Raw genomic sequence first — 11,081 nt, 5'->3', positions numbered from 1 at the left:
GCTCACTGCAACCTCTGCCTCCTGGGTTCAAGCGATTCTTGTGCCTCAGCCTCCTAAGTAGCTGGATTTACAGGTACCCACTATCACAGCAAGCTAATTTTTTTATTTTTAGCAGAGATGGGGTTTCCCCATGTTGGTAAGGCTGGTCTCAAACTCCTGACCTCAAGTGATCTGCCTGCCCTGCCCTCCCAAAATGCTGGATTACAGGCGTGAGCCACCGTGCCTGGCCAATTTTTACATTTTTAAAAATAGAGATGGGGTCTACATATGTTGGCTAGGCTAGTCTCAAACTCCTGGCCTCAAGTGATCCTCCTGCCTTGGCCTCCCAAAATGTTGAGATGACAGGCATGAGCCACTACACTCAGCCAGTTTTGAGTATTTTTTAATACTTTTCTTTGCCACAGAAATCTTACTCATTCAAAGCCTAGCTTCATTTCTTCCTGTCCTCTCTAACATCACTCTAGTTCTGTGTCTCCGAATGGAAGTCTACTGGCTGATGTTCTGTGACTGTTAGCCAGGGTTTGAGGTGAACTGACAAAAATTAGGGCAATAGAGAGAGCTCTTCCCAAAGACTAATAAGCAAAATAAAACCTTGGCAATGCTCATGTCAGATCCCAAAATCTTTCGGAAATTTTACTGACTCATGAAATCGTTTTGGGAAACACGGTCATAGATTTCTCCTTCCACAGAACTCTAGAAACACTGAATGTCAGCAACACTCATTTGACAAAGATGAGTTTGTGTTGAGATTTGATTTTGCTTTGCGGTCTCCTCTTCTAGAGTGTAAGCACATAAAAGGTAGGAAAGTTTTCTCTCACTTGTTTTTTTCCTTTTTTTTTTTTTTTTTGAGACAGAGTTTCGCTCTAGGCTGGAGTACAATGGCGTGATCTTGGCTTACCACAACCTCTGCCTCCCGGGTTCAAGTGATTTTACTGACTCAGCCTCCTGAGTAGCTGGGATTACAGGCATAAGCCATCATACCCAGTTTATTTTGTATTTTTAGTAGAGATAGGGTTTCTCCATGTTGGTCAGGCTGGTCTCGAATTCCTTACTTCAGGTGATCCACCCACCTCGAACTCCCAACCTCAGGTGATCCGCCTGCCTTGGCCTCCCAAAGTGCTGGGATTATGGGTGTGAGCCACTGCGCATAGCCTTCTCCCACTTTTCTACTGCCTTTTGATTTTTTGAGACAGTCTCGCTCTGTCACCAGGCTGGTGTGCAGTAGTGTGATCTCGGCTCACTGCAACCTCCACCTGCTGGGTTCAAGCAATTCTCCTACCTCAGGTTCCCGAGTAGCTGGGATTACAGGCGCCCACCACCATGTCTGGCTAATTTTTTTAGTTTGGTAGAGACAGGTTTCATAATGTTGGTCAGGCTGGTCTCAAACTCCTAGCCTCAGGTGATTCATCTGTCTCAGCCTCCCAAAGCGCTGAGATTACAGGCATGAGCCGCTGTGCCCGGCCTGCCTTTTAAAATTCTTATATTTTTATATCTTATAGTTCTCCAAAAGTCTTCTGGGTTTATAACACAGTCCACTGCTGCTGATGCCTATGGGGAGCGTAGATGGGTTGACCAACAAAGTTCTTGGAAGTTCACCTTTCCACAGGCAGGGTGGGTCAGGTGGAGAAGAATGTCCTCTGCAAAGTCAAGTTCCTGTTCTTCCCCTCCAGGCTTTCTGCTTGTGTCTAAAAGATCACTTGGTTACTCAGTTGCTGCTTTGTGAAAACTTTTCCTCCATCTCACATTTGTTTCCCACCCCAGCTGTCATCTTCTCCAATCATTCAATAATCATTATTATTATTATTATTTCGAGATGGAGTTTTGCTCTTGTTGCCCAGGCTGGAGTGCAATGGCGCCATCTTGGCTCACTTCAACATCTGCCTCCCGGGTTCAAGCCATTCTCCTGCCTCAGCCGCCCAAGTAGCTAGGATTACAGGTACACGCCACCACACCCAGAAAATTTTGTATTTTTTTTTTTTTTTTAGTAGAGATGGGGTTTCTCCATGTTGGTCAGGCTGGTCTTGAACTCCCAACTTTAGGTGATCCACCTGCCTTGGCCTCCCAAAGTGCTGGGATTACAGGTGTGAGCCACTATGCCTGGCCTAATTATTTAAGGAGCATGTCCTCTGTGCCATCTTCATATTCATCTCCCAACTGCTCCTTCAGCCTCATCTCCTGGATCCCTAGCCTCTTCCTGAACCGGAATCCCTGAAACAAGGGCTTGGCCCTTAAACCAAACACGTGTTGTCCTCATTGATGCTCTCCTCAGAGCTTAGGATATTTGCCCCCAAAATTTGAGTCTGAGCCCAAACACCATTGCCGCTGAGTAGCAACCAATCCTGAACAAACCTCTCAGCTTCTCTCTCCATAAACTCTAACAGTAAAGCACTTCTAGCACTATGAACAAATGCTATACAAGGATTTTAAGCCTGCCTACAAAGAGACGGACTACCTTTACATGAACAGTGTCTTTCTTTTCTTTCCTTTCCTCTTCTTTTCTTTCTTGAGACAGGGTCTAGTTTTGTCACCCAGGCTGAAGTCCAGTGCACAGCTCACTGCTGCCTTGACCTCCTTGGGCTCAGGCAATCCTCCAACCTCAGCCTCCTGAGGAGCTGGGACTACAGATGCATGCCACCACACTCAGCTAATTTTTGTATTTTTTGTAGAGACAGGTTTTCGCCATGTTGCCCAGGCTGGTCTCAAACTCCTGGGCTCACGTGATCTGCCCGCTTCAGCCTCCCAAAGTGCTGGGATTACAGACACCAGCCATGGTTTCATCAAAATACATCTCTTTGGTCGGAAAGAGCTCAAGCAGTAATGATCTAAAAAGTTGTCTGTGTCCTTTTCTGCCATTCTATATAAAGGAAAACTATAGCAGAATTAAGGAAGACAAAAAAAAAACCAAAATAAAACAAACAAACAAACAAACAAACAAACAGGGATTTGAGGCAAAAATGACCACAAAATCTGTACTGGAGACCAGGTAAGAAAACTGATCCCTTTAACATTTTCAAAACCATACCATCCTATAGCAGATGCAACCAAGCATGGGTAATGGGTATGTCAGAGAAATACATAACATCAAGAATACCACAGAAGCCAGGCGCAGAGCAGCGAGACCTCATCTTAAAAAAAATAAAATAAAATAAAAACCAAAATTAAAAAAAACACCTCACTACCTATTAAAGGTATAGGCATAGACAGAACTTTTGAAATCCTAGGGAATTAACCTCCAGTTCTTGAAGCACAATCAATTTCAGCATACACTTATCCCTAATATAAATAAACTGCTGTTAATTTTCATTCATGATATCCTGAAAGGTTTAAATAGCTTATTTAAAAATTTTACACTACAGTCCAAAGAAACCAGAATCTTGTAAAGAGCCTCCAGGTCCAAAAACCAATTTAAAGGAAATATAAATTCAGAACATAAAAAAATGATACTCTGGAAAAATAATCAGCATAATCCAAACAGTAGAAATTCTACCGGACAAATTACCTAATTCCTTCAACAAGTGAATGTAAGTAAGAAAAAAAGAAAAACAAGAGATGGTGAGGAAATCTATAGATTAAGTCTTGAGACCTATCAACCAAACACTACAATGTGTAAATTTTGCTTGTGCTGATTCAAATAATTTGTGAAAATAAATAACTGAAATATTCAATGGTGAAATGATTTGACATATAAAATAATATGGGAGGGGAAGGAAGGGTATGGATGAAACAAGATTGGGAAAATATTGATAATTCTAAGGCCAGGTGCGGTGTGACCCACACCTGTAATCCCAGCACTTTGGGAGGCTGAGGCAGACAGATTACCTTGTCAGGAGTTTGAGATCAGCCTGCCCAACAGGGTGAAATCCTGTCTCTATCAAAAATACAGAAACTATCTATCTGGAATCCTAGCTACTCGAGAGGCTGTGGAATAAGAATCACTTGAACCTGGGAGGTGGAAATTGCAATAAGCTGAGATCACACCACTGTACTCTAGCCTGGGTGACAAAGCGAGATCCTAACTCGGAAAAAAAAAAAAAAAAAAAAAAAAAAAAAGAAAAGAAGAAAAAGGGGGAACTTACACAAGTTTAAGGTATATAATCAGTCTCTGTGAGTTGAAATTTTGTTGACTTTGGCAGTTTTGTTTGTATTCATCTTTCCTAGGCCTGTTCTGCTATTTTATTGCAGGTGTCTCTTTGTGAAACAAACAATGCATAAATAAATTTAAAAGCCTTATACCACAGCTAATAGAAGACTTAAACTTCCTAATTTTCCTAAGGGGGATCATGTATTAAACTTGAAAATGGTACAAATTTAATTCTGTAGAGTATGCTGTTGTGTATTACATGCTCTTGTCCAACCTAGTAATGTAACAGCAATGGTGCATGTGGTCTGTGCAAATCCAAGAACGCTTTCTTCAACTTTATTGTACTCCAAGTTCATCTTAATTTATTTTATTGAGACAGAGTCTGCTTTGTTGCCCAGGCTGGAGTGCAGAGGCACACGATTCACTGCAAACTGCTTCCTGGGCTCAAGCAATTCTCATGCCTCAGCCTTCTGAGTAGCTGGGACTACAGGCATGAGCCACCATGCCCAGCTAATTTTTGTATTTTTTTTTGTAGAGATGGAGTTTCACCACATTGGCCAGGCTGGTCTTGAACTCCTGGTCTCAAGTGATCTGCCTGCCTTGGCCTTCCCAAGGGCCGGGATTACAGGCATGAGCCCATGTTTATTTTATTTCTATCCTTTTTTTTAATTTTGAGACAGAGTCTTACTTTGTTACCCAGGCTGGAGTGCAGTGGCACAAACATGGCTCACTATAGCCTCAACCTCCTGGGCTCAAGTGATCATCTCACGTTAGCCCAAGTAGCTGGAGCTACAGGCACGCACCAACCCAACCAGCTAATTTTATAATTTTTGTAGAGAGAGGGTCTCCTCATGTTACCCAACTACTGTGGCAGTTACATTTGAGCTTAAGTGATCTGCCTGCCTCAGCCTCCCAAAGTGCTTGGATTACAGGCATGAGCCACTGTGCCCGGTTGGTCCAAATTCATTTTAAAACAGTATAAAACACATCCATACACTAACTATACCTTACCTGGTGCATAACCAAACAAACCAGAAAAAACAGATACTGTCAGCTCTGTGGTCTGAATAGATTAAACAAGGCATAACAAATTTGGCACTGACAACCCAAAGCATATGAATTCATCCAGAGATGAAAAGTAGCCAAAGATAATTAGGTTCACATGAAATTAAATTTAGAAAGAATTTCAATTTGTCAATTTACAGCGATTATTCCAATTTAGGAAACTGTAATTACCTCTCATACAGAGCCTCCCCATCCTGGTATTTGTTTCTGGGAAAGTAAATCAGTGTCAGTTGCTTGGCAAGTGTGGAATTAGAGGAAAGATACTTCCAAGAAAAAAGAATTTCATTTTGGCAACAATGTGCAACCCCCAGAAAGACCCCCTCCTCCTTCCTTCAGCTATGAAATACATTACTGGGACAATTGTGGAAATCTGAATACAGACTGTAATCTCTCTAGAGAATAGTACTGCATTAATATGAATTTTCTGAACTTGATTATTGTATTGTGGTCATGCAGAAGATGCCTTTTTTTTTTTTTTTTTTTTTTTTGGACAGAGTTTCGCTTTGTTGCCCAGGCTGGAGTGCAGCAGCACGATCTTGGCTCACTGCAACCTCCACCTCCCGGGTTCAAGCGATTCTCCTACCTTAGCCTCAGGAGTAGCTGGGATTACAGGTGCACGCTGCTACGTTTGGCTAATTTTTGTATTTTTAGTAGAGACGAGGTTTCACCACGTTGGCCAGGATGGTGTCGATCGCCTGACCACATGGTACACCACCTTGGCCTCCCAAAGTGCTGGGATTAGAGGCATGAGCCACCACACCTGGCCAGAAGATGTTCTTGTTTTAGAGGATTAAGCTGAAGTATTTATGGGATTAAGCTGAAGTGTCTGGATGTCTGCAAATAACTCTCAAATGGTTTGGGAGCAAAAGAAAAAAATATAGAGATTAGTAAGCAAACATCATAAAATGTTACCAATTGGTAAATTTAGTTGAAGGGTGTATGGGTATTCACTGTTTTATCTTGCAATTTTTTTAAGAATTAAACTTCAAAAAAGAATTGGACACATGATCCAGAATGAACTCAACCATAATGATGTCATAACACGTACATAAACATGTACAAAGGCTAAAGAGGCAAAAAGCAAATAAATGCTGCATCTTAAGTAGTAAAAACCCGTTAGCCCACATTTCCTTCGGAAAACAGCTAAGATTCATAACAGGAAGTCATTTTCTTTTTCTTTCTTTTTTTTTTTTTTGAGACAGAGTTTTGCTTGTTCCCCAGGCTGGAGTGCAATGGCACAATGTTGGCTTACTGCAACCTCCACCTCCTAGGTTCAAGCAATTCTCCCACCTCAGCCTCCCGAGTTGCTGGGATTACAGGTGTACACTACCATGCTTGGCTAATTTTTGTATTTTCAGTAGAGACAGAGTTTCACCATGTTGGCCAGGCTGGTCCTGAACTCCTGACCTCAAGTAACCTGCCCACCTCACCCTCCCAATGTGCTGGGATTATAGACATGAGCCACCATGCTAGCTGGATCATTATCTAGATGGAACGTCGGTTTACAGAACAACTCTTTTATAGATGTAGTATATAGTATATTATCAGAAATCAATCAGAGATATATAGTGTTTTTTGGCCTAGAGGAAGAAGACACACTGCCTATATATAGCGAACATGGATGGATTCCTTTCCAACAAAAGGAAATATAGCAAACCGTCAGAATTTTACTCTGTAGTTAGATACAATCTATTCTTCAAAAACTTTATTCATTAACCATTTATTGAACACCTGTTAACCATTTACTGAATACCTGTCATCTCCCAGTGGTCCTGGGCTTAGTCCTTGCTTTGAAGGAGTCGGTCTATCAAAGTTTCTGCATATCTTTATAAAATCCTAGTTTAATTTTAGTAACTTAGATTGCAGGTAATCTAGAAATAATTTACAACTACTAATTAAAGGCAATTATGAACAGGTGCAGTGGTTCACGCCTGTAATCCCAGCACTTTGGGAAACCGAGGCAGTTGGATCACTTTAGGTCAGGAGTTTGAGATCTGCCTGGCCAACATGGTAAAACAGTCTCTATTAAAAACATAAAAATCAGCCAGGCATGGTAGCATATGCCTGTAATACCACTTATGTGGGAGGCTGAGGCATGACAATCACTTGAACCCAGGAGGCAGAGGTGCAGTGAGTCGAGATCACACCACTGCACTCCAGCCTGGGCGACAGAGTGAGGCTCTGTCTCAAAAATAAAGTAAAATAATAAAATAAAGGCAATTAAAATTTTCTACTCCAATTAAAATGGCATATAATTCTGTAAACCATAATATAGTTTATAGTCTTGTCTGAGGTAGTTGCATTTTGTCAAGCATCTGATTCCCTACCAGATAAGTTATTTTTCAATGCAGAAGCCAGTCTTTAAGTATACAATTAAATCAGAAGTCACAAAGAGTAAAATATCTATCTAGGGACTGCCTCTGCATTTCAGTCATTTACTTGTTTTCGCTGGCTAAGAGGTCAGAGATCAATGAGACTTGTCTCTTTAATTATGGGTTCTTAGATACAAAATAAAGATCCACTATGCAAAAGCTCAAAATTCCTATAAAGAAAAGCTTAGGAACTCATAATTTTATAAGTGGCTGTCTACAAATAATTTTTGAATGGTTCAGAAAAAAAAAAAAAAAAGATAAAAAGGGGACATGCACTGTGGAGACCTGCTGTGGTCTCCACATTTTCATTTCTGCTGAGTACTGCACTGCCGCTGAGCAAAGGTCCCATTACATAAAGAGAATGTGATCTTTGTTTGTTTTGTTTTTGAGACAGGGCCTCACTCTGTCATCCAGACTGGAGTGCAGTGGTGCCATCTTGGCTCACTGCAACCTCCACCTCCTGGGTTCAAGTGATTCTCCCATCTCAATTTCCCAAACAGCTGAGACTATAGGCACGCACCACCATGCCCCCATGTAATTTTTGTATTTTTTGTTCCTTTGGTATTTCTTTCCATTAAGGCCTACTGAGAGATGAAAAATGATGGAGGAGACCTGTTTATTAATGGCCACATGTGTGACTAAAGTTTACACAGATTGCCTCACCTAAAATGCAGCCTTTCACTACTGCAAGGTAAATGCAGCCATCAGGATTCTTTCTGTAAATCTGGGCTGTAGAATCACACTTGAACTTTTCATTCGTCCTAAAGGACAGGGGAGACGGCAGGAGGCAAGTATGTGCCCGGATAAGGACCCCTCTCTGCCCTGCTTGTGGCAGAAGAGGTCCATGCAGAAGACACATTACAAATATGTATGAAAGAAAGATGAGCTGTGGAACAAATGAGCAGGGGCAGCTTCTGACTCGATCAAATGACATTCTTCCTGGAATCACTGCTTCAATGATCATTTTTTATTAAAAGAAAAACAATTCAAAACACATGATAAGAAATTAGAGTTTTTATCAATACACAAATAATTTTACTTAAAACCAACCCAGTTATGTATTTTAAAAAACTTCAGAACCTCTCCGCACCAGTGTCCACAACCTAGAATAGGTTCATGTGAAACCTACAATCCTACCCAGGAGCATCAGTAAGTGATGGGCCAGGTACTCACTGACACGTTTCTTGACACTGAGGTGGTTGCAAACAAAACATCTTTCTTGCTTGGATGATGCAAGAGTTCACGTAAAAGAGCTTTATAAAATGTCTATGAAGGAGAACTGGTAATATCAGAAAAGCTCCAGCACTTCAATTGAATATAATCCTCTATTATTCTTTTCTTGGTTTAATTTCTGTAGCTCCCGAAAACTTACTTCAATCTTGTTAAGCTCGGAATAAACAGATATCTAAAGAAAAAAGTTTCAGAGTATCTTTTACTATAATGTCCACATAGAAACAAATCTTCCATGATTATTAGCAAGTTTTTTAAGGATCAATTTTAAGAAAAAATTGTAATTCAGGTGATACTTGGGTACAAATAAAATCAGTATATGTCAAATAATCACAAACCTGAGATTTCACAAGCTTGTAAAGATTTATCAGTAGCCTTTTTGCTTCTGGCATCATTACTACAACAGTAAAATTTGCATCTAGAAGTAGGCATATCCAATCCATAATCTGAAGATGAATAGGAAAAGGAAAGTTAAGATTTTAAATTTAACTTCAACTTAATTCATTTTACAAAGTTCATAAATATATCAAATAGTTATGAGAAAAATAAGTCTTTATAAATAAAATCTGAACATTTTAGTTTAGAGATAGAGGAGTTTCTAAGAAATATAAAAAGGATCATTTCTGGCTTTAAAAAATTTATTTTAATTAAAAAAAAAAAAAGGCAGTGGCACAATTCATAGCTCACTGGAGCCTCCAAACACCTGGGCTGAAGTGATCCTCCTGCCTGCGTCTCCCAGATAGCTGCAGCTATCCAGAGTAGGTAGGATTACAGATGCACCACCTCACCCCGCTAATTTTTAACATTTTTTGCAGAGATGGAGTTTTGCGTTATTGCCCTGCTGGTCTTCAACGCCTGGCCTCAAGCAATCCTCCAACATTAGCCTTCCAAAGTGCTAAGATTACAGGTGTGAGCCACTGCGTCCGGCCAGTAGTTGACTTTTATTTTTAAAATTTTACTTTTCAGTTTTGATAATTTTCAGTTACCAAAACAAAACAAAACAAAAAAAACCACTCATCTTCTATTCTGCAAAATGCATTTCCCCCCAAGGACAGGGTGTTGTGTATTACAGATGAGCTACCATAAACTAGGATTATTACTAAGCACTTATAAAAGTTTCTTATGTAGTCCTCCATCTTCCAATGGCATAGTTGACATGCAAAAATCACTGTAATGACAAAGCACCCAGGAAACTGGTCATCCATTTGGGCACGGGGAGCTGATCCCTATGGAACTCCTTATGTTAAATTAAATTCTGTATGTATTAAAGGGTTAAACACAAGAAATAAAACCATGAATACAGTAGGAAAAACTGGTGACTATTTTCATAATCTTAGAGTGAGAAGGGGCTTATATATAATATAAGCCATAAAGAAGTCACAGAGGAAAAGTTTCACTAATTTTAACAGCATGAAAATGAAAAAGTGTCTGTCAAAAATTACACTAAAGAGAGTAAAAAGACAAATAGAAAAAAAGTACTTACAATGCATATGACAGAAACAGGCTAATTTCCTTAATATAAAAAGAACTGTTTATATACCACAAGACAGGAAGTGTAATAAATATATGGACAAAGAACCCGACTAGGCAGATTCACAGAAAGAAATATAAATGGACAAGAGACGGTTCACTTCTCTCATTATCAAAGAAATGCAAAATAAAATGAGCTAACACCTGTTACCCATCTGAGTGGCAAAGAGTAAGTTTGACAAAGCCGGGTGTCAGTAAGAATGTGAAAATGAATGTCTCAGACCTTGCTCGTGGTAGTTGTCACAACTCTTCAGAAACATAGTCTGGCATTTTGAAAACTAAAAATGCACACGCCATTCCATCCAATAATTTCTCTTGTGGGAATTTATCCAACAGGCATTCTCATAAATATACAAGAATATCTGTATGAAGATACTCACTGAAGGTTTGCAATAGCAAAAAATGGTAAACAACAGAAATGCCCACCGATAAAGGATTCACAGATACATGAATATATATTTGTAAAATGAAATAGTATGCATTGGTAAAAAGGAATGAGGCAGATTTATGTCTACTGGTCCAGGAAATGTCTAAAATACTGTTAAGTGAGAAAAACCAAACTGCAGAATAGCACACATAGTTATAATCTCATTCATGTTAGATAAAACAAGAGAAAGTTAAGTTTGTGTATGTTTAGACAGAAGAGAAACTCTTGGTCAAGCATGGTGGCTCACACCTGTAATCTTAACACTTTGGAAAGCCGAGGAGGGAGGATCACTTGAGCCCAGGAGTTTGAGGGCAGCTTGGATAACATAGTGAGATCTTGTCTCTATTTTTTGAATTGTGTTGCCTAGAAATAATTG

General features: G+C 39.8%; 1 protein-coding gene across 2 annotated transcripts in view; it reads right to left on the bottom strand.

Moving 5' to 3' along the window:
* Positions 1–8,463: 8,463 nt before the first annotated feature.
* NOL11 (nucleolar protein 11) overlaps positions 8,464–11,081 on the bottom strand; it is a 29,703-nt gene continuing 27,085 nt past the window's right edge. For both annotated transcript variants that reach the window (XM_017542839.2, XM_017542841.2), the window contains 2 exons: positions 9,087–9,194; positions 8,464–8,923 (listed from right to left, as the gene is read on the bottom strand). In XM_017542839.2, coding sequence (XP_017398328.1) covers positions 8,807–8,923; positions 9,087–9,194 — 225 coding nt within the window. In that variant the 3' untranslated portion in view covers positions 8,464–8,806. The remainder of the gene's footprint in view (positions 8,924–9,086; positions 9,195–11,081) is intronic.

Source organism: Cebus imitator, unplaced genomic scaffold (genome assembly GCF_001604975.1).
Source record: "Cebus imitator isolate Cc_AM_T3 unplaced genomic scaffold, Cebus_imitator-1.0 Scaffold148, whole genome shotgun sequence".
NCBI classification, from domain to species: domain Eukaryota; kingdom Metazoa; phylum Chordata; class Mammalia; order Primates; family Cebidae; genus Cebus; species Cebus imitator.
Note: the sequence above shows the minus strand (reverse complement) of the source record. Positions and strands in the feature narration are given on the sequence as shown.